The sequence below is a fragment of the Populus alba genome, chromosome 12 (genome assembly GCF_005239225.2).
Source record: "Populus alba chromosome 12, ASM523922v2, whole genome shotgun sequence".
NCBI lineage: Eukaryota > Viridiplantae > Streptophyta > Magnoliopsida > Malpighiales > Salicaceae > Populus > Populus alba.
Genome location: NC_133295.1, coordinates 11,576,301 through 11,599,102, shown reverse-complemented (window position 1 = coordinate 11,599,102; position 22,802 = coordinate 11,576,301). Strand labels below are relative to the sequence as shown.

General features: G+C 35.3%; 4 protein-coding genes across 6 annotated transcripts; 2 read left to right on the top strand and 2 right to left on the bottom strand.

The window, feature by feature from the left end:
- The first annotated feature begins 393 nt into the window (after window positions 1-393).
- LOC118044723 (adenylate kinase 4) lies at window positions 394-4,276 on the top strand. Its single transcript, XM_035053161.2, has 6 exons — window positions 394-592; window positions 1,672-1,817; window positions 1,927-2,046; window positions 2,203-2,370; window positions 3,011-3,100; window positions 3,974-4,276. Exons 1-6 carry the CDS (start codon window positions 478-480, stop codon window positions 4,073-4,075), a joined length of 741 nt encoding a protein of 246 aa, XP_034909052.1. The 5' UTR covers window positions 394-477; the 3' UTR covers window positions 4,076-4,276.
- Window positions 4,277-4,783: 507 nt separating this feature from the next.
- On the bottom strand, window positions 4,784-10,357 carry LOC118044722 (probable aspartyl aminopeptidase). Its single transcript, XM_073403590.1, has 11 exons — window positions 9,572-10,357; window positions 9,321-9,456; window positions 9,124-9,202; window positions 8,803-9,005; window positions 8,575-8,647; window positions 7,753-7,872; window positions 7,467-7,622; window positions 6,434-6,607; window positions 5,865-5,939; window positions 5,651-5,791; window positions 4,784-5,146 (listed from the first exon to the last, which is right to left on the bottom strand). Exons 1-11 carry the CDS (start codon window positions 9,651-9,653, stop codon window positions 4,925-4,927), a joined length of 1,461 nt encoding a protein of 486 aa, XP_073259691.1. The 5' UTR covers window positions 9,654-10,357; the 3' UTR covers window positions 4,784-4,924.
- Window positions 10,358-12,662: 2,305 nt separating this feature from the next.
- LOC118044724 (mitochondrial pyruvate carrier 1) lies at window positions 12,663-14,484 on the top strand. The gene is made up of 5 exons (XM_035053163.2): window positions 12,663-12,811; window positions 13,247-13,371; window positions 13,498-13,552; window positions 13,633-13,768; window positions 14,293-14,484. Exons 2-5 carry the CDS (start codon window positions 13,276-13,278, stop codon window positions 14,333-14,335), a joined length of 330 nt encoding a protein of 109 aa, XP_034909054.1. The 5' UTR covers window positions 12,663-12,811; window positions 13,247-13,275; the 3' UTR covers window positions 14,336-14,484.
- Window positions 14,485-14,988: 504 nt separating this feature from the next.
- On the bottom strand, window positions 14,989-20,852 carry LOC118044725 (uncharacterized). Of its 3 annotated transcripts, none has more exons than XM_035053164.2 (12): window positions 20,591-20,845; window positions 20,388-20,500; window positions 20,123-20,152; window positions 19,873-20,000; window positions 19,587-19,766; window positions 19,426-19,492; window positions 19,208-19,315; window positions 18,649-18,802; window positions 17,109-17,198; window positions 16,918-16,973; window positions 16,180-16,237; window positions 14,989-15,491 (listed from the first exon to the last, which is right to left on the bottom strand). In XM_035053164.2, exons 1-12 carry the CDS (start codon window positions 20,670-20,672, stop codon window positions 15,280-15,282), a joined length of 1,278 nt encoding a protein of 425 aa, XP_034909055.1. In that variant the 5' UTR covers window positions 20,673-20,845; the 3' UTR covers window positions 14,989-15,279. The 3 variants fall into 3 exon arrangements, with proteins under 3 accessions (XP_034909055.1, XP_034909056.1, XP_034909057.1); XM_035053165.2 differs by having other exon boundaries at window positions 14,993-15,491; window positions 19,426-19,489; window positions 20,591-20,840; XM_035053166.2 differs by lacking the exon at window positions 14,989-15,491 and having other exon boundaries at window positions 15,498-16,237; window positions 19,426-19,489; window positions 20,591-20,852.
- Window positions 20,853-22,802: the final 1,950 nt, after the last annotated feature.

Below are 22,802 nucleotides of genomic sequence, written 5' to 3'. Positions count from 1 at the left end.
TTTTTTTCTTTTTAAAATATGTTAATAATTCCTAAATATTTTTTTAGAATTATTTTTTTTTAATCTAGCGTAACATTGACGAATGTAAACAATCGCTGAAAAGAGGGATAGTGTAGTTCTAATATTAACTAGGCAAAATTAATAAAATCAAAATGCTTGAAACTCGTGAGGTAATATGTTAAAGGACTAAATTGAGGGTTTTTTTTTTTTTCTTAAAGGGGTATAAGAGTAATTAAGGTGGTGGTAAGCGCAGACCAGAACTGCTTGAATTTGAAGCATTGGAAGGTCCGAACGGTTACCTACCTTTCACGCATCCACACCCGCACCCGCACCCGCACCCGCACCCGCACCCGCACCCGCACACGTCTGGCTATAAATAAATCCTTCTCGCCCGATTCTCCCCCCTCTCTGTTTCATTAAAATTAAAAGCCAGATAAAAAAAAACCCCTGCTCTCTCCCTGCTAGAGGAAGAAAATAATGGCAAGCAGTGCAGCTGCGAACTTGGAAGATGTTCCATCAGTGAATCTCATGACTGAGCTCCTCCGTCGCATGAAATGCTCCTCCAAACCCGACAAGCGTCTCATTCTCATCGGTTTGTATCATTTTCTACACTTCTCTTCGCTCCCTCCTCTCTCCACACAATACTGTGTTTTGTTTATGTGACATGAACTGCAATGCCTAAATTTTTGGTCTTTTTTGGTTTTTAATTTCGTGGGGCATTCAGATCCGGGAATTCTTTTTTTTTTTTTTTTTAAGATGTTTCAATTTTTCTGTTTTTTTTTTTTTTTTGCTTGGTTGTTGTGGTATTGAGGAAAAAGAAAAGAGCTTTTGTTTCTGTGGCTTTAGTTGAGAAGTGGGTTTTGGTTTTTGCTTGTTTATAGAGCTGGGAATTTGAGAAGAAAGTAAAGGAAATCTACTTCATGATGGCAATTTTATACGTGAGAGTGATTGTTGAGGCTTTTGTGCTTTTAGTTATATCGAGATGCGGTGTTTGGAGAATGCACAACTGGTTTCAAATTTGAATTCAAGGATGATAACGTTACATGATAGGAAGAAAATCCACAGCGTTTAGGGCCATTTGTGTTTTAAACAGTTCATGCTCGGAGACCCACTGGATGGAATTTGACATTTCTTGTTAAAAGGAGGCTGTTTCTAAAAAAGTATATCGAAATTTCTTTTTGAATTTACAGAGTTCACCAATGCAAAACACACCGATCACAAATATATATGTATTCGTTGTATTACCTGACTGTTTACCTTTCAATCAGGTAGAGGAATTATTTCTTGGTTGGAATATTTGGTTTTTGAATTCAATATGTACGATGGTTTTCACTTTTTATTTTTCGTTTCAGCCCCTTTAGCATGCTATCTCTGCTGTTGCGGTTTTGCTAGGATTAATATTCTACCTTGATTTTATGGTTAGACTGATAACTTCAGATCCAAGATGTGTATATTGGAGAATACTGTCTGTACTGCTTAATACCCCTGTAATTGACCACCTCAATACATTCTCATCCAGTAACAAATGCATGTTTTCTTATTCATATTATTTGGTGAAAACTTTCTACTGATTTCAGTATTTTTGTTAGCAACCAATCAGTCAATTAAACCATAGCTTCTGTCAGAAAGCTTCCATCACTGCAAGTAATCTCTGAGGTTTGTGATTGGCAGGCCCTCCTGGATCAGGAAAAGGTACTCAATCACCAATCATCAAGGATGAGTACTGTCTATGCCACTTGGCTACTGGTGACATGTTGCGAGCTGCTGTTGCTGCTAAAACCCCTCTTGGGATTAAGGCTAAGGAGGCAATGGACAAGGTTGAAATTTCAACTATTTTTATATTCCTTGGTTCATCTTTGATGTTCTTTCTTTTTCATAGTTTCTACTGGATTCAGCTAATGGAAGAGTTTCGTATGATTTTCTCAGGGGGAACTTGTTTCCGATGACTTGGTTGTTGGGATCATAGATGAAGCAATGAAGAAACCTTCATGTCAGAAAGGTTTCATTCTAGATGGATTTCCTAGGACTGTGGTCCAAGCAGAGAAGGTGCCAAACTATCAATATCTAATTGTGTGCTTGTATGAATGTGAATAAATATATTCATCAACAATGGGTGTGTTTATATGTTTCTAGCATTGGATATATTCAATTGATTTTTTTGTAAATGCTTCTAACCATGAATTGCTTACTTTTTATGTGCAGCTTGATGAAATGCTTCAAAAGCAGGGAGCTAAAATTGACAAGGTGCTTAATTTTGCAATCGATGATGCAATTTTGGAGGAGAGGATCACTGGCCGCTGGATCCATCCTTCCAGTGGCAGAACGTACCATACAAAATTTGCACCTCCCAAGGTTCCTGGTGTCGATGATGTAAGGAAACATGAATGATCCTTCTTTTACATATTTTTGTTATCACATTTTATTTAATTGGATTTTGAAGTGCATATATTGATGCTGGGAGAATGTAGCGACAAATAAACTGGTTAATGAGTGCACATTTTTTTATTTATAGAATTGGATATTTTTCAAATATGCTAGTCTGTAACATCAATTGTGAACAGTACTTGGTAATTGTGATCTCCTGCACTTGATGTTATTCTTACATATTACCGATTGTCAGTACTTGGGCTGAGTGTCAATGTTCTGGTTGTATATTTGTAGACTGCCACTGGACAGGTTATTAAAAAAAAAAAAAAGATTTAAACAACAGAATATTTGAAAATCAACTGCAGTTTTTAAAACTGTTAATTTTCATTCCTAGTTTGATAAGGAGTTGATTATGTTAAGAGGAGGTAATCTAGCCATTGGTTATCCATGTTGACCAAAATTGTGGGATTGGGTACTTTTTGAGAGCCAATTGAAAATTGTTTGCAGGGAAGCTATTTGGCACCACATATTTGGGGTGTGTTGTTTTTGTGGATAGATCATTAATCTACAAACTGTGCTTGCTGCATCACTGCTGTTGCAATAAATGTTCACGGACTTGCTTCTTTCTTTTGGTTTCTTGAAGGTAACTGGAGAACCTTTGATTCAACGCAAAGATGATACTGCAGCTGTTCTTAAGTCAAGGCTAGAGGCATTTCACAGGCAAACTGAACCGGTATGCTTTTTGCTTTTTATCCATGTGAAATGATGCATTTCTTGCTAAAGAAGTCCCCGCTTTGGTAAAGGAAAGAATGGCTTGTGGAGATGTAGATTTTTAAAGTAAAACGATTGATTCCTAGCTGATTACAAGAAGCCTATTACAAAAAGGAATCTATTCCTAACTAGTAAGCTTTATTTCATTACCTTTGGTGACACTACAGTGTTGGATTCAATTATCTAGGCACCCATGGAAAAATGGACAGGCATCCAACTCCTGTTCTAGTATTTAGGTGATGGCACTACATGTCGGTAGGGGGCAAGAGAAAAATGCCTTTAAGCCATGGACGGGAAGAACCAGGGTTTACTTCTCCCGACCTAGGACAACTATTTTCTTGGGCCTTCGGTATTATATTTATTTATAAGCACAGAAAGGCCTTCATGGCTGGTCTGTTCACAAGCTATCTTTTATGAACATGATAAAAAATGTTCTCACTCAATTCTATCAAGTGTCAAGTCTCCAGGCATCACATGGTAATATGCCGTTGTGTTTTTCACAGCAACTTGTGCTTGTGGCCATTCATCCTAGGGCCTCCTCTCTTACACATGGTATTGTGATAGTATAAAGTTCTCTTGTGGACATGAATCTTGCCATTAGAATAACACAAGTCCTGCTGGATTTCAATTAGCTTTTTTTGGAAATATTACCTTACAGTATGGCTGCTTATATTTAGTCATTGAGTAATGATGATTACCAAGTCTCTGGATGGTTATGGAGCCCACTTGAATCACCTCTTTGGTTTTAGCATCTAGATTTCTTCTACATTGTTAATCCTGCCTGTGTCTTGCCGCTTACTGAAATCTGATGGTGTTCTGGATGCTTGGAGTGCAGGTTATTGGTTATTATAAGAATAAAGGTGCTGTTGCAGAGCTTCATGCAGAGAAATCGCCAAAGGAGGTTACAGCTGAGGTTCAGAAAGTGCTTTCCTCGTGAAATTGGGGCCCTTTGGACTCGTAACATATTATTTCCCTTGGGAATTCAGCGGTTTTGTTTTCATATGTATCAAACATGTTGTCACATACGCTGATCATTTTGCTTTCCTTTTATTTTATTTGCGAATTGCCGGCTGCCTTTTGTCACTGAGGAAATAACCGAGCACACATACAAAATAAAAGATGCTACAGGGTTGGCTTCTGTTTTTCTCTCCTTTATCACTGTTGGTTTTATCAGTGGAGATGCTTTTATGCAGCTGGGTTTTTTGTTGCGGCAAAACAGTGGATTCATCGCTGTCCATTTTGGCCGCCTCTTTTGTTGCCTCCCATTCTCTGAAAACGCTGCAACTTGCCACCACCCTGCTTCCAATCTTTTGGGCCCTAAACTTCCCCAAGTATTGTTCAAGCTTTTGTAATCACCCTTGCCGCAAAGGCTAATAAATACAAGAAGCCTTCAGAGTTGGGATGAGTGTTTGGGTGTAGGAGGTGAAACCCTAAATTAGTTATTTACCGGGATAAAGCCAACTGGGTTTGCTCAGCCTGAAGGTGCTCCTAAAGCTTCTGCCATGGTACTTTCCTTTTAAAGCTACCACATGCAGAAGAAGCATGCTCTTTCAAATGTTATTCCTGTATCAAAACATACAACGAGTAGATATTCCAATCGTTAACTGAAAGTACGACACCCCTGCCAGTCACAAACATGGGGGGAAAACGCAATCCGATCTTGCGATTTATTTATCATTTACTACACATGGAAGTAGACTTTAGCATTTAGGCACAAAGGCCTATGCGAGCAGTTATTTTATGAATTTAAAGATGGTAAAGTCCAGCAAAGATGAGGAGCAGTGACCTACATATCTACTGTAATCTTAGCATCCAGATCAGAGAACTCTTGGAAAAATGCCTTGAAATGCTCATAGGAGTGCTTGACATCATCAACAGCACACATCTCTCTTATACTGTGCATCGATAGTTGTGGAGCACCAACATCAACAGTGCGAATCCCAACACCGCTTGCTAGGATTGGACCAATAGTTGAACCACAGGTCATGTCATTGCGGACCACAAAATCCTGCATTTACAGTGATTTTGAGGATGATCAATTCATCTACCAAAGACTGAACTGCTACTACCTATGCTGCAACATAGAATCTCCATTTCACTGGCTATATCTTCTGTGCCAATAGCGACGAAGATTGGAAGATTCAAAATGCCAAGAGAAGAATGATAGTACAAGTCAAAGCTACAATATGTTGTATTTTGATTTGTAACAGATGTATTTCATTCCCTGAGTGCCCAAATATTCAGGACACAATTCTTTGTACTAAAAAATCAGCGTGGAATGTATCTGGTGCCATTTTTTCCCGTCACTTCGAGTATCAAATCGTCATCAATGCTTGAAATCACATTGTTTTGAAGAAGAAATGATGGAGAACAAATTGGACAGTATTATGCTTGTCCAGTTCTTATAGAAATTAAAATAATTCAACTCAATCAAATGGTAACATTACTTTACCAGGAATTCTGTTTGTTATAGCTGTAACAATCATAATGTTCAAGTCAGGAGAGAACTAACCTGGGTGGGAAGGTTATGCTTTGTCGCTATCTCCCTAAATAAAAAGGAAGTGACTGCATTTGTTGCGTAGCGCTGATTCGCATTGTGTTTGATTACAAGCCCGCCATGCAGCTTGGGCTGATGATTATCTTCATGTTTGTCCTAGAAACGACATATCCCATATTAGAACAGTCTGAAAGAATAAACCACCTAAACGAACAATAAGGCAAAGTACCATATAATTAGGATGGAGAGCATGTGCCATGTCAGAAGATACAAGGTAACTCCTCTGGATAGCCTTTGGAAGCAGCTGAAAAGAAATCAAAGAAAAGAAACAATTATGTTCATGAATGGAACTATGATTTAATTTCAAGACCATTATCCCACTCCCTCAGACCAGGCATCCCCAGTTTTTGTTCCTCCTCATACCCATGCGGGTCAAACCCATAAGCCCGGCTGCTGTAATAGCCCTTCCTTATGGGAATGGACTAACATCCTCGTAACTCACCACTGTTAGGTGAGAAATTTACAATTATCATTTTACTATTGCAAACTTATCTGAATTTATCAGAAAAGTGAAACATGAAATAAACACTAATATGCTGGTGATCATGCTTAACTTTGTGTCTTGAACTCCTAATTAAGATGCATGAATAAAACAACTTCCAGCAAAATAGAAACTAAAACTGTTTCTTATAAGCTTATAGCATTTAGAAGATAAACTCAGGTTCATAACTTGACCAAAATTGAAACTATAACTAATTTCATTCCCGAAGAAGAAGTCATAATCAGAAAATAACGCACCTTGGAATCTGAATCAAAGGAGCTTGTGATTCGTGATAGAGCATCTAACATGACAGGAGACCTGGCTCCTTGTGCTGAATTAGATCCTACCTCTTCATGGTCAAACAGCGCCACCATCCTAACACCACTCTCATCCTTAAGGTCACTTTCAGTAGATGTTGCGTCTATCAGTGCCTGTAATTAAATTGAAATAGCAGAAATGACAATAAGTTTCTGTTGGAGTGTCAAGACCAGTTTTTCTCTTATGCAAAAGTGAAAATGAACATAAATGAAGTGCATGGGATAATAGCAGTTATTTTGCTGCTGGATGACATGAAACTAAAGTAGGTTGTCGACATGACTAGTAAATGATCCAAATGGTTCACACAATTTCCAGTTCTGATCTTAAGCAAAATTTTACTTCATTATCTCACCCACCCTAGGAAAGAAAATGGTTGTGAAAAAAATTAGTTCCACCAATATAGATACTAACATAGCTTAAACTCAAAGAACTTCGAACATCACATTCAAACTTAATCACACTATCTAAAGTGAAAATCCTTATTTTCACTGTGAACCAATATTAACTTCCAGAATAGAAAAGTAGCTTAAACTCAAATAAGACAAACCTAGTTTCCAAACTTCAAAAGAAAAATGAAACTCCACACAATCACTTGGCTTTGTCCAACAATGAATTCAAACCAATGCCTAATTCTCAGCACAAACGAGGATCATCAAAATGACAACCTTGAATTTGATTCACTCACAACACAAGAGAGAACACCATAGGTTGTGTGTTTAGTAGAACAGATGGCATCAGAAAAATTTATAGTCAGAAGGTAGAAAACCTGGCGCTTTGGGACATGATATTACATAAACCAACATGATATCTTGTATCTGACATGAGATGGCATTGCGTGTTCAATAGAACAACAGCAAACCTTGTAGTCAGGTAACAGAAAGACAATGCGGTAAAAATGGGACTGGTGTACAGGACATGGTATCATACAAACCAACAAGATTTCCGATCTAAGAAATCCATAACACGTAATACCTTCAGAGAGCAGAATGAGCTGCAGAGGTTATCGAGCCTTCCAGAGAAAATAAATTCCTTTGCAGCTCCAGCTATTACACTTGGTTGAGTATCACATACTTGTAATTCAAAGTCACATATATCGTCTACTTTGCACCCAATCTGATTAGCAATCATCTAGAAGACAACAAAGAAAATAACAGAACAACTGATGATGCAAATTAAAATTGCCAAAAATATATATAAAACAAAAAAAGAAAAGAAAAGATGAAGGAGAAAATATATTCTTGCATCATAACTTACTAACCTCAAGTACAAGTGAGTGATGCTTTGAGTTAATCGTTCCTATATCAGATTTCTTCCCATCAACTTGAATTTCTTCACTCTTAACTGGACCACTTTCAGCAACTCCTTTATTGAGCTCTGTCTGTGAAAAGAAGTTTGTTAATAGACAATGGAATACATTGGAACGATATCGAGACTTCATCCCATACTCTAGTATTCTAGAGAAATATCTACTTTCTCACAATAAAGTTATCAGATATTGCACGCTTAGTAGTGCTCTAGCATTAATGCTTGGAATCTGAAAACTGAGCACACAGATAACTTCTGTTTGTAAGGCAGAAATAGTTGTCAAGCAGTAATCTTTGTGCACAAAAAGTAAATGAAGTCTCTCTTACTGTCTAATCTTCAAAGCACGTGGCTTCAAGTCCCGGTTCATATTAAGAAGTCACAAAGACGCATTCTAGAGTGCCTCAGGAATCGATAGTTCTTCAAAGACACGAAGAAAAAAATGGTTCAAAATAATTTATTTCTAGCCACTAACTTAAGCAAAAACATCCTTCGTAGTGCAGGACACAATTTTTTTTAAGGTTGGTGCAAACATTCTTTATGATAAGTTGCAGCCCATCTTTTCTAAGATTTGATAAGTCCAAAGGATTCTGCAAGATCATGGTCAACACCTATTTTATAGAATCATCATGCTTAGAACTAAGAAATTTGTTTCATCCTTATTTTTCTTAACAGCGAGAAACATAACATAAAGGCAATCATAGCAACTAGAATAAACCCATAAATACAAGTGTGCAAACAGCCAAATGATATCAAGTGTGTGAGATTCAAAGATTACCTTAATTGATGTTGCCAAGACAGGAAGAAGTTGAGTCTCTGTGTTCACCTTGAATCCATCACTATTAACATTGCTGTTCAGAGCACATAGCAAAAATTAAATGTCATAACACCAAGCACAATAAAAATGAGGCTACCAAATCCAAAAGCTATGAGAATCCCATGCATTAATAGCATGGACAAAACAACAAGAAACAAGTAAACAAAACAATTTATCAGGCAACAAAACCTGTCTAAGTGAATTGCGATGGTAGGGACACGCAAAATGGGTTCCTCAATTCTAACCAGCCGATGGGAGTAGGAAACTGAACCATCCTTTTCTTCTTTTACAATCACCCTTCCAGCTACTGTCAAGTCACGATCGAACCATGTATGCCACAAACCACTTCCATATGTTTGGACTCCAACCTTCAAATACCCACCTTTCGTAACCTGACCAGTCCATCCATTCCCAAAAAACTTAAACCGAAGAATCACACAAAAGTTTTACACTAAACCCAATATTTCTTTCTCAACACTTAACAAAAAAAAAAAACAAAAAGAATATCACCTTGGAAACTGGCTTCAACTTGAGACAAGGACTATCTGTATGGGCACCAACTATATAAAATCCATTCCCAGCTTCAAATCTAACAAGCATAATTCCAAAATACCAGCAGTATTTAATTTCTAAACAACCAAATGAAGTTGCTGCTGCTGCAAAATGATTAAATTTACTATGATTAAAAATCGTTGAAGAAGGCATACTTGTTACCAATAGCGAAAGCAACGATAGTAGAGTGATTCCTCGTGAAGAAATAACGCTTTCCAGCTTCCAGATCCCAATCTTGTCTCTCTGAAACTTGCTCGTATCCCGCATTTCTCAGTCTCCTCTTTGCCTCCTCTATCAATATCCATCCATCAATCAATCATCATACATACATACATACATACATACATATATATATATATATAGAAAAAGAAAACTGACAGTGTTAGATAGTTGTTAAGTTAGTTACCGACGGCGTGAAAAGCGGTCGGAGAAGCGTTTAAGAAGTTGATGAGTTCAGAAGCAACGGAGTTCTCTTGCATTTTTTGCATTTCAGATTGCTTTTTCTTAATGTTTGTGCTGAGTGCTGAGTGCTGAGCGCTGTGTGTGTGGTTGTGGTATGGGCTTGTGGAATCAAAACTGTAACGACCCAAACACCATGAGAGACATGAGTGAATGAACAAAGGTTTGTGAAAAGACAATTTGGAGATGAGAATAATATACTCAGGAAGGAAGGAAGGAAGGAATAATATTATATGCCCACTCCACACTCACCTGCCTTTAACAAAGGTTTAGAATTTGGAGATGAGAATAATATACTTAGGAAGGAAGGAAGGAATAATATTATATGCTCACTCCACACTCACCTGCCTTTAACAAAGGAAAAAAAAAATAAGATTTTGTGCATTTTCAAGTTTAACATGAATCTGTTTCTACCACAGCTGAAATTGTAAGATGGTAGAGGAACCATATCTCTGGAAGCCCAGTAGAGAGAAAATTTTATTTTCTTTAACTTTCTTAATGGTTTATGTATCTGAATGAAGAAAGTCTGCTTATCCTAAAAGAATTAGACTCCAAACTTTCCAAGAATCTTCCACTCGCTCGATCTGCAGAAGCTGCGATGCAAGGTGACAGAGAATTTCCAAATTATAAATACCATGAAAACTGCCGAACTTTTCTTTTGATGGAAATGTCCTGTGAATTGCAGGTTGCATTCCATACAGGAGCTTGGGAATAGGTTTGCGATAAGAACGAGGATTGAAGGTCCACATATCGCTCTCCATTCATCTGCCTTGTAAAGGATTTTTTGGAATTGCACTTCATAGCACGATAAATATTTTTTTATTTTAATTTAAAAATTATTTTCAATTTCATCCGCTTTCAAACTTTTCATCTCTTAAATTCAATCAATATTTTTTTTAATTTTTAATTAAGATGATTTTTAAATTTGATTTTTTTTACAATTTCATCTTCCTTATTTTTTTTCCCTTTTAGGTTTGATCATTATTTTTTATTGCTAATTTTTTTTGTCTTGAAATTTTTTTTTTAATGGATTATTTTTTCAATTTCATTCATCGACATTAATTTAGTTAGGAATCGGGCTCTTGATTGAGTTCGAGTCTAGAATTTCATTGATCATAAATTTAGATGATTAACCCCGGTGTAGGAGATTCGTCAACTTTATTTTTCATATCATTAAATTATGATTGCTTTTTTTTTTTAACTAACCAAGCTTATTAAACCTTGTAGACTTAGAGTGTGTTTGTATTGCGGTTATTGTTTTATAAAAATACTTTTAGTTGAGGTTCTCTTTTGACTATTGTATTCCATTACGTATAAAATTCATCCGACAAGAACTACAAAATTAGGTAAAATATTATCAAGAATAAAATTAAAATTATAGTACAAGTAAATTTAATTCACCTTAAACTAATTTTTTTAAAAAAAAAAATTATTGTTTACGTGAACAATGCAAGCAAAATCAATTAACTGAACTGGTTTTACGAAAGGAAAAAAAAAATTGTTCAGTGAACACTGGATGCATACCTCCACTGTTTTCAAAAAAAAAAAACAGTGAAAGCATACTTCACTGTTCACTAAACAGTAGAGCATGAATCAGGTTTTGGCCGCGCAGGAAGCAGCTCCTAGATGCTTACCCTTTTTTTGCGTTTCAAACGTAGTAGACCGTGGGACCCATGAACAGTAACAAACATTTGTTAATTAATCAAATAGCTTGTTGCATGAAATCGCAAGAAACGTGGACACTACCACGTTGCCAAACAATTTTTTAATAACCAAAATCTTAACTTTTTTTTCCCTTCTTAGGAAACTCTAACTTAACTTTTTTTTTTGTTCAGAAAAAGTTATCCGGGCCCACGACGTAGTGTCGACCATAAATATAGGTTTATTCAAGTCATTTTTGTCAAATATTTTTTTTATTGACTTTTTTTTTTTTCATTTCCAACCTTCAATATTTGGTTCATTAGATTAGACTTTCTAATTTGTTTCGACATTGGTTCCATGAGGTTATTATTATTTCATGTCTCGGATCACGATTTAAAAAGGTTAATCATGTTTGGCCCGAGTCGAATATGATGTGCCACCATCTTATTTTTTTATTATTAAATAAGTACCATTTAAATTTTTTAAAAATATTTTGTCTAGTATATATCAAATTTATTATTTCCTAGCATTTTTATACTTTTTTGAAGATTGAAAAAAAAAATCAACATAGCACCCCTAAAAAACCTAGTAGATTCTAATACAATGCAACACCCCAAATATTATTTTTTATTATGTCGAATTTTTGTGGAAGTCTTCATTATTGTCAATTCCTCTTTTCTACAAATGTTTCCTTTACGATAGGACACCAACCACACTTGGCTCAGCACCTATTTTTGATGAGGTTCCACAAGCTCTCTAATTTCTATATATATATTTTTAATTTTTATGTATTTTTAAATTATATTATTTTGATATATTGATGTTAAAAATAAATTTTAAAAATAAAAAATATTTTTTTAGATAAAAAAACATTTTGAAAAGCAATTTTACTATAATTTCAAACTCTTATTTGAAAGTATGATAAATATTGTTTTTTAAAATATTTTTTTTTTGAAAATATATTAAAATAATATTTATAATTTTTTAAAAAAATTATTATTAATATTAAAATAATTAAAAATATTAATTTAATTTTTTCAGAATCATGATTCATCCAAACTTTCAAAACAACTTAACCATACATGGAAACGCGAGGAGTAAACCCTACCCATGAAGAAGTGTGTTTGAAAGTTTTGTTCTGGTTGTTTTTTAAAATATTTTTTACTTGAAAAAATATTAAAATAATATTTTTTATTTTTTTATTTTTAATATCATCATATTAAATAATTGAAAAAAATTAATAAGTATTAATTTAAAATAAAAAAATAAAAATAAATAAATTTTTTAAAAACGGTTTTGATAAGCATAGCATCTCATCTTGTCTGAACTATTTATTGACAACATGTTGTCAACCAATATTTTCCCAACTCAAAAAGACACGTCAGCTGCAATGATATCAAGTGACAGAGACGCAACTTGACGAACGACAAGTCCTCCAATCCCTCACTTAACTCCCTTTTTCCTCTTCAACGCCCGATCCCAAACCCCCCCGCCCCCCCTCTCTCTCGGATTTTTTCTCCGATCATCTTCGGCGATCGTCTCTCTGGTACGCTTTATGCTTTATTAGATTTATTTTTAATGCTCACTCTTATAATTTAAAATACATTTATTATATTTATTTATTAATTAATTAATGATTAATCTCCAATTTGTTGGCTTATGATGATGTTTGTTACTTATTTCGTTTTATGATGTTTTTTAATCATGGGTTGTTGTCTGATTTATGCCAAATTATGATTTGATATTGAGATTAAAAGACAATCTGATTTAAGGTATTAAAGTGGAATTCATGAATTAGCCCGAAGAAAAATCTCAGTTACATATGTATTTTTTTAATCTCTTATATTTTTATGTAATTTTGGTGATATTTTTAACTTTATTTATGGGAGTAGAATTTGGGTTTTTTATCCGATTGATTTTGACTTGACAACATGTGTAATTATCTCCGACTCTGGATTCGTTTTATGTTGGATTTTTGCAGAGGTATTCAAGAGGATTCAGTTGTTGGCAATGGCGGCTACCTTCAGAGCATTTTTGAACAGTCCTGTTGGTCCCAAGACAACTCACTTCTGGGGACCTGTTGCCAACTGGGGGTTCGTTGTTGCTGTATGTTCTACTAATTTATTTTCATTTTGGATTATATGTATATTTCTTTTTTATATGCTGTGTTGCTGCATGATTTTAATTTCATGCTCTGTGACTTATTGTGATCGTATCTGCTCTATTCAACAGGGGTTAGTGGATATGAAAAAACCCCCAGAAATGATTTCTGGAAATATGACAGGAGGTAAAACAATTCCAATGTTGATTTTTTTTTATTTCTAGTGCTGATGGTTGAGGTTCTGATCTTTGTTATTGTTGCTCCAGCTATGTGCGTGTATTCAGCATTGTTCATGAGGTTTGCATGGATGGTACAGCCTCGTAACTATCTACTTCTAGTATGCCATGCTTCAAACGAGACTGTGCAGCTCTATCAACTCTCTCGTTGGGCAAGGGGTCAGGGGTGAGTAACTTCACTTGTGATTTGTGTTGAATTAATCTGTTCTTAATTGCAATATGTATTCCTCTGTTCTGGTTGCTTGGAATAATGTTAGAAAAAACAAAAACTATTCCATCATTATGGTCCGGCGGAAAGTTGTTGGAAGATTTAGGAAAGTAATTTTTTTTTCCCTTTCTTCTGGCCTGACCATTTTTTTCAAGAAGTGGATTCAAAATCTGTGTCAAGTCCAACCACTTGTGCCTCCCAAATAACGAAGAACCCACTTGGCGGCCTCCCAATGAGCTTTACCCTGATTCGCCATAAACCGACTTAGAACACCAACCGAATAAGCAATATCCGGTCTAATAATTAGCCTAGACATTTGCTAGTCCATCAGACATTGATTATCCCTTCAAACAGTTGACAGTATTTTTATTTAAATAAAAGATTTTCTTAAATTAACATCAGATGATGCAATAGGACTTTGAATATTCTATTACCAGTGGTTAGTTGATCTGCTTAGTCAAGTTTCTTATTCCTTTTCTTAGGTACTTGTCACCGGAGAAAAAGGAGGAGGCTAAATCTCAGTAACTTGATGCAAGTGCTTTTACTGCCCCGTTTCCAGTTGTTTTTATTGTGATTCCTGCAGAAAAATCATGGAATTTCTTATTTACAATCCTTTGGATCAACTTTCATCTGAGCTCAAGACGTATAATAATGCAGTATCATGTTTCTCTTCATTGTTTTTACCCCACAAGCCGTGATGCAGATTTGTCCTTCTGTCTACGATGCTGGTTGGGAGGGAAATAAAATCACGGTCATAAATCATTTACAAGTGCAAAACCGTTAATTAGCAAGGTTATCTCACACTGGATCTAAGTAGTTCCAGCAATTGAACATTTTGAAAGATTTTAAACCGGTGATGTCACCGGTGGAGCAATATATTCTTGGACCTATCGGGTTCTACCCCTTGCCTTTTTTTGTTTCATCGTTTCTTCACTATGGAAATAGTGTAACTCTTATACCGGAACCAACCATGATCCATTTAGCAGCCGTTAGATTTTGTTTTTTAAAAGTGTTATTGAAAAAAAATTAATTTTTATTACATTTTTTGGAGAATTAATATTTTTAAATTATTTTGATGTATTGATGTTAAAATAATTAATTAATCATAATGAATCCTCTATATAAAGAATAATGAGTGAGAATTCATACTGTAAAAGTCTTGAGCAAAGATTACATGGGTTTTGTTTTGCTATTTCACTCGTGAGATGCCATGCAGCCTGCTATATGCTGCTGCCAGTCTTTCAAGTGTCATGTTGAGAATGTGAATAACGCAATTATTTTTTAAAGTGTATTTTATTTAAAAATATATTAATTTTTTTATAAAAAAACATTTATATTTTTCACATCAATACATTTAAAAAAATCAATTTTTTTAAATAATTTGAAGCTAAAACAAATTAAAAAAAAAACAGTACAACTACAATCTCAAACATTCCCTAAACATAAAATCCCAGCTCTTTATGCTAATCTCAGGAGTCATCACAAATCTCTCTTTTGTGCTTCCGGCTCTTTTTCTTGGATTTTAACACGATGGTTTCTTTACTTTCTTCAGATTTCTTCTTTTTCTCCCTTTTTTCTTTAGATGCCTTCTTTCTTTTTACAGGCAATGTTCCCATCTCATCTTCAGTTTGGACCTCGGTAGTTTGGATCTCATTGGCATTCTGTGCTGTTGCTGCCACTTCTGCAAGCACAATAGGGACCGCGATAATCAATCGAAAATCTACACAAGAAAAATCATTGATGCAGACAAAGCTCTAACCTGATGTTAGCATTTAGCAATAAACAAAAACATATCATAGCACTATTAGAAAGACAAAGCTCTAGCCTGATGTTGGGATCAATCTAGTTTAAACGGCATACTCGTTTCAAGTATCCATCCATCGTCTCCAAGGGAGAGCTGTGATCTCTTGGCACCAAGGGTCCCAAAAGACAATGGTGAAAAAGCTTATCATATTCCTAGAGACTCTCTCGAGTATCAAGAAGCTCATCTTAATGGCATTCCCAGGAAAGCCTTGACAATTACTACCTTCATTCTTTTGCAGAGCAACACCAATTATTAGAAATCATTAAATTGAAGCCACTGAACAAGCATCATAGGTGTTTTTTTTTTTAAGCATCGCACTCATCCATCGGATTCATAAAGAATTTCAACCAGCACCATACGTGAAAACCTAAAACTGCTGGAAGAAAATGAATGCCATCAACACATTTAGTTATTTTGGGCCAATAATTTATCCCTTATCACAGTTAACCATCCAGACAAGTTTTTGTTCAAACACTCGAGTTTACCGAGGGTCTTGATATTCAAGTACTATGGGGTGGCATAAAAAAATACTACCCGAAGCTGTGCAAAGAAGGGGAAAACCAACCTTTGTCAACAAAGTTTGAATCAAAAACAACATTTGTAAGGTGCTGCTTCAAGAAAACCTGCACCACATAATTATAGTTTGATTAAATGACTGGAATATCCACAAGAAATATTATCATAATTCCCATATGCTCATTCAAAAACAAACCTCCATCACCCAGACATCAAAACTTATGACAGCACCACACGTAATCTTACACTGGCAGGAATGATTTTTGAACCAAATACCCCAAACCATTATTTCAGCACTGTATACATGGGAGTTTCAACTTTCATCTTATGAAACTCACTTTATAGAACATTCAATCAACTAACAGTAGTTGCGATGACATCATGTCAGTTGATACAATGTTAAAGAGACATGAAAAACTGACAAGTTAATTCCAATTAGAGCACTCATGTATTTTAAGTTAATAGGTCGAAAGATTGTACCCTGATTCCCAGTGAGGTATTGAAAAAGATAATATTGCAGAACTACAGCAATATTAATCAGTAATAAATCAAGTACTTGTAACAAATTAAGCTGTATGCAACACTCTTATCCTCAGTGTCATTGGAATATTTCCAACTTCTGTAGTTCCACCATTAAGAAGGACACTGAGATAAAGAAGGAATTGAAAAAACCAACATCAAGTCAAATAAAATGCCATTCCAAGTTGAAAAAAGGAAAAAAAAGAGTAAAGAAGTGTAAAGTAAATTAGACTTGATATCTTCACAGAAATGAAGTCCAAGAAAATACCGCTGAAAGAAGTTGACGAGTCTTTATATCCCACAACCGCAAATAGCTATCCAAACCTAAGAAAAAGAAAGCAATAAATCAAGAAAACATTTTGGCCTCAGAACTAGGAAGCTGCTAATTTAATGGCACAGAGAACCAAGTCAAACATATGTCAGTGACAAAGATAAAGCAAAATTGTGCTATATACTCACCACATGATGCTATCACAGGGAGCTCTGGGTGCCTGGCAATGGATCTAATACTTCCAGAACACTTCCCTATAAAACATCCTAACAGCTTTCCTGGAAGAAAAAGATAGATCCAATGTTAACAGAATTATAGGGAAGAAGAGAACATTCAGGAGATAAAATAATCAAGGACAGGAGCAGCAGGTAGGCACTGATATTGGATTGCCAAGCAACAAAATTTAGCCCAATTCACAACTACTAAATAGTTGACATTGTATACAGATGTATCACAACAGAGAATAAGATGATCTGATTAGTGGATTTCAGCCATAAGAAGACAAGTTGACATACTAAAATAATAAATTGAAACAGCCTGATCATTTGACTGCTGTGTACAGGATGGAGGACCTGCATGCTCCTGGGTTAGCCCAGTTCCTAATTAGTCATTAGCCAAAATAGTGCGATATAAAACTCATGAAATGGTTCAAGACTGCTTGATTTGATTATGATTCATCGGGAGCCATTTGAAGGTCCTGAGCAAACTGGGTCTAAGATAGAATTCCACTGATACTTCAGATTATATTAAGAATAATTATATAAAAGAACAATATTATGGGATTCTTTCAGAGGTTCCTCATTTTTTAAAGTAAATAAAATATCTGTACAAAATCATCAACTATTGATCTAAGCATGATTCATATCCTCCTTATGTGTGATTTTTTATGCTAGCAACCATGGTAAAGACAGCTGTAAGACCCTCCAAACAAAACAGATGGAAACAACACAAAAGAAGCTTAGATATTAACCTAACAGAAAATTCTCTTGCTATGTGCAGCAGAAACTTGATTTAAATAATGCCAGTTTGTATGCACTCCATAGTGTATGGAGTCAGATTTCCGCATTCCATGAGGAAATGCCAAGTTATGTATGAGTTCAATAAAGAAAATATTCCCAGCTAACATATCACTAAAAAATAACTCCATTAAATACCATAATTTCCACACTGCTCAGTTCAAAAAAAATTTCCACAATGCTGGAAAGGACAAATCAGATTATAAATCTTAACTTTTATACTTATCCTCTGACCATTTGATCCATATGTGTTTCATAGAATTAAAAAGGATGGGACAAGGCAAAAAAATAATTGTAAATTTATCTCACCAAGCCTACTTAAGGCCACTGACTCCAACACAGACACATTGCAAAGCTTAAGGTCAGGCAAACACAGTCCATTGCAAGGGCCTTACTCTGTTCCTAAGTCAGATCAAATTATTTGAGTCACAGCCCTTATTGAAGTGCCAACCTCCTATTTAGATCCTCGTCTTACAAACTCAAAAACTGGACTACAACAAAAAATCATTGCCACCAGTAAACAAAATACATATTTCATCTGAACAGAAATTTGGTCCATTCACAAGAAACTATAGGGTAATCTTAAAAGAGTTAATACCTGCTCAATTGATATTTTTATATTGCAATCACATGCAGAATGCAGAACAAAATTAAACAGGAATTAGAGTGTAAAGTATTTATTGCGTATTCTAGTCAAAATAGATGCATGTACCAGTTCGCATGTCGAATGAAGCAAGGTCACCCGATCCATTTCCTGTATATATAGTATGGCCATCTTGATCTTCAGTAATGGCCTTAATAGCAGTCTCTCTGAAATCAAATGATAGAACAGGTCTGCGCTGAGCAGAAATATCATACAAATGGACCTGTTAGGTAAACAACAATTATCAAGTTATATAAACTTGAGGCCATCTGGAAACCTCTTCAGCTGTTAGCAAATGCCTGTGATTATGTGAGACTGCAATTCCACACCATATGATTCTCGAAAAACAGATACTATCAATTCATGGAAAGTTATCTCTAAACCCCTCCATTTCTAACTATATCACCATTTTTTGCAGTAATCACAGCCAACAACCAACATTGGTTCCACATAAGCATGCAAAGTTGCAAAAGAAAGAGAGGATGGGTATTGGCTATTTTAGAAGCACACATTTTCCTGGAGCAGCTACTAGGTGTGCATTGTGGATATCTAGATAAAATTCTTAACTCCAAACTCTTCCATGCTGCAATAATTTTTCCCATGGGAGTATTTTCTATGGAAGGATTACCTGATGACTATTGGTGCCAGCCACAAATTTACGGTGATCATCATTACTCAGGAATGTCGTGCATGTAAACCAACTAGGGGTAAATATCCCAAGGCTATTTTTAGGAGGCTGCACAAAGCAAAAATAATGAAATTGACCTAAGGCCAAGTACAAAACTACTTGTAAATAGAAAAATATTTTTTCATCTTGATTTATAGTTAACTAGTAATATGGCTCACAGGTTTGGCAGTCCAAATTTTAGTAGAATTCTCAAGGTCCCATAGATTAACTTCAACACCTTTCCTGCTTTGGAAAACAAAAAAGCCATCATGCCACTAATGAACATAAGTTTCCAAGTCTAAATCCTATATGGTATAATCACACAGATGGGTGTACTCACCCTCCAAACACTGCATAGTTTTCACTTCCATCCACTTTAGAACATAAGACATTACCAGAACCACAAACTTTCCATGTCTTTGTTACACTAATACTGGCACTATCAGCAGTCGATTTATCAACTCCAATAGACCTCATGCTTGCATTTCCTTTTGATGCACACGTAAGCAAAGTACATGACCTACACATAACCAACACAACGAAGCTCGGTAACTGCTAGTAGTCATAAGTAGAAATAACCATAAACTTCAAATTATTACTCTGAAAAAAGAAACGGTAGAGCTTACCCAGATGACCTCTCTCTCCTGAATAAATGCAAACCAGAAATAGCATCATCTTCAGGTTGAACACCATCCTCACCAACATTAGAAAACACGACATGAATCTCCCCATTAAGCGGGTTGACTACTTCAACCTGTATTACATTAACTATAGGATAACTAAGCAACGCTCAAGTGACACCAGAACTACCATCAAGAACCAAAAACTAAACCGCACTCCATCGTCAACATTCAGAATGTAATACAATTAACTCACCTCTCTATTTTTTCTTGCAACAGCCAATAACTGCAAGAAACAAAATTACACCCTGGTAAGACAATTTTTATACCACGTTTAATAAATGCATGCAACATCAGTATGTCCACCGCATATGTATTACAAGCACGGCTATGAGTCTATGACACATTAACTCCGCAAAAAAAGAAAAACCCAGAAATCAAAACATAGAAAATGGCATAGATTTACAAGTTTCAGCTCAAAAAAGTAATAGAGAAAGAAAGGAAGGAAGAGCAACACATACAGGGTCTTTTTTACGGTCATCAAAGGAAGCAGCAAGCACGCATTTGGAGGAAACAGGATCACCCCATCTCTCTACAACCTGAGGTGTTCCTCTTTCACCACGAGACTCAATCACTACAATCAAAACCAAATATCAAAACAATAAGAAACGCAAACAGCGATTTGCTTCATTGGGTTGTTAAAGAGAATTGATAATGTATTTACCTTTGATAAGACCTAGAGAATCAAAAGTTAGAGCTCGAAGTGGAGGGCAACCTGGGCACTCTAGTGTCGTGGTTCGCGGCATTGTTTTGTAATATTCAGTTTCACTTGTCAATAAAAACAGAGACAGGGAGAGAGGGAGATACAGAGTATACAAAACCCTAAACCCCTGGTTTTTGTTTTGTCTGAATAATTTGGTTTTAGTACCCCTTTACTTTCCTTAACTTTCAAATCCGTCCCTTAATTTTCATGTTGATTTGTTGACATCATATGGCGATGAATCCGAACGGGATGACCTTTTGTGTGTACCGCCTCCATCTAGAATACTTAGGTTGTTTTTTTTTAAAAAAAGAAATTATCCTTAAAAATCACAATTATTCACATTCTAAAGAATTATAAAATAAAAATTAATAAACCGATATAAATAAACTATAGGTTTTTAAACTCGGTTCAGGTTAAGTCAGAGTAAATATCATGTTATAAGTTAGGTAAAATTATCTTAATTAATTTAAGTTAATTTAATTTCTTTTTTATTTTATAAAAAAATTAAAAAAATATCAATTTAAAAAAAAAAATCTAAAAAGTTTTATCATGATTTTTCCTAGTTAACAAGTTGTAAATCAACCTAAAATTTAACTAGGTTAAATCATGCCAATTCTATTTTTAATTTTTATTACTCGATTTAAACCCCAAGTCACTTTAGTAATGATTTAACTTATTAGGTCAAAGTCAGATTTTAAAATAGTATAATAAACTACTATAACTAAAAAAATTTATAAATCATATTTATAATTTAATTTTTAAATTAATACATAAAAAAATATATTTAAAACATAATATTACTAGTTCAACGAGCCCCATCATGTCTAGTTCCGAAAAAAACTAATTAAAATTGTAGCTATATGTTGAAAAACTTAATCAAAGAATGGATAAGTGGATTTTTTTTTTTTAATGAATGAATTTTCATTAATTATAATCAACCAAAGCAGATTGCTTACAAGGTTTGTACGATATACAAACTCCACAATACAACAAAAAAACAAATTACTGAAGGATGTACAAACACCACAATACGATCAAAAGCAAGCTACTGAAAGTTCCAGCTCTTGCATAGAGCCATCATATTTGAGATTTACGATAGCTTAATTCCTGTAGATCTTTGTTTTGTAAAGTCTAAGCTTATCAAAGCTGGAAATCCTATGCACAATGACACTGGCAACAGTCCCATCAAAACCATGCGCTCTCATGTTCCTTTCTTTCTAAATTTGATAAACGCAGGAGCACCGGAGAATTCTTCTGTTGAAAAGAAATGGCACAATCCAACTCTTCCTGACGATCGCCAGCCTGCAAATTCCACTTTTCTTTAAAAAAACACTGCCATATTTTCTTGGTGAAACTACAAGAGAAGAATAAGTGATCCCTATCTTCTGGAGCTTGTTGAACTTGGAAGTGATCCCTATCTTCTGGAGCTTGGAAGTGATCCCTATCTTCTGGAGCTTGGAAGTGATCCCTATCTTCTGGAGCTTGTTGAAATAGAGAGCAAGTTGTGTCTATATTCCTTCCCCGTCTCAGCTGTCTTGATTTGGTGGATAAACTGTTCAAGATAGAGAGCCAAGCAATAAAGCTACGTCTGGGAACAGGCAATGGTCCCCAAAGGAGCTTGTGCCAAGCAACATTATTTCTTTTCTTTCTCACCAGATTCAGGCACTTCGACATGAAAACCCCCCATCAAACAGCTTCTCTGCATGTAATGCAATCCTCAACATCTTGACTTAGAAAAACAGTACCGCAGATGGCACTATGAATATTAGCCATTACATTTGACATTGAAGGAGGCCAAACCCAGCAATCACCTCTGATCACATTTGCAACAATAGCATTTAAAGGGAATACAGTTCCAACAGTAATTTCCTGCTCATATCTCTTAATCAGAGCACCATGAGGATGCCATTTATCCCACCATAGATAGGTGAGCTTCTAATTGCCAAAAGAGTAATCAACAGAGTCCCACATCATATGTCTAAGTTTCAGCATCTTCCTCCAGTTCCAGGTGCAGTCATTTGGGGCATTTAAGCTCCATAAACTCCTATTCTTAATTAAATATTCCCAACACTAAGCAACCCATAATGAACCAGATTTTAGAGGGAGACACCATAGATTTCTCATTGCACAAGCACAACTCCACTCTTTCAACTTTTTAATTCCAAGGCCCCCT

Bases quoted from the DNA above. Each gene is read 5' to 3' on its own strand.
- LOC118044723 (XM_035053161.2), top strand. From the start codon at position 478: ATGGCAAGCAGTGCAGCTGCGAACTTGGAAGATGTTCCATCAGTGAAT. The intron at 2,047-2,202 runs GTGCCAAACTAT...TTTTATGTGCAG, and splicing joins CTGTGGTCCAAGCAGAGAAG to CTTGATGAAATGCTTCAAAA. The intron at 3,101-3,973 runs GTATGCTTTTTG...CTTGGAGTGCAG, and splicing joins TTCACAGGCAAACTGAACCG to GTTATTGGTTATTATAAGAA.
- LOC118044722 (XM_073403590.1), bottom strand. From the start codon at position 9,653: ATGCAAAAAATGCAAGAGAACTCCGTTGCTTCTGAACTCATCAACTTC. The intron at 7,873-8,574 runs GTAATCTTTGAA...TTCTTTTCACAG, and splicing joins TCTTGGCAACATCAATTAAG to ACAGAGCTCAATAAAGGAGT. The intron at 5,792-5,864 runs GTACTTTGCCTT...TGTCGTTTCTAG, and splicing joins CTCTCCATCCTAATTATATG to GACAAACATGAAGATAATCA.
- LOC118044724 (XM_035053163.2), top strand. From the start codon at position 13,276: ATGGCGGCTACCTTCAGAGCATTTTTGAACAGTCCTGTTGGTCCCAAG. The intron at 13,553-13,632 runs GTAAAACAATTC...TTGTTGCTCCAG, and splicing joins TTCTGGAAATATGACAGGAG to CTATGTGCGTGTATTCAGCA. The intron at 13,769-14,292 runs GTGAGTAACTTC...TCCTTTTCTTAG, and splicing joins CGTTGGGCAAGGGGTCAGGG to GTACTTGTCACCGGAGAAAA.
- LOC118044725 (XM_035053164.2), bottom strand. From the start codon at position 20,672: ATGCCGCGAACCACGACACTAGAGTGCCCAGGTTGCCCTCCACTTCGA. The intron at 20,001-20,122 runs GTGAGTTAATTG...AATGTAATACAG, and splicing joins TTGCAAGAAAAAATAGAGAG to GTTGAAGTAGTCAACCCGCT. The intron at 19,493-19,586 runs GTGAGTACACCC...TGTTTTCCAAAG, and splicing joins AACTATGCAGTGTTTGGAGG to CAGGAAAGGTGTTGAAGTTA.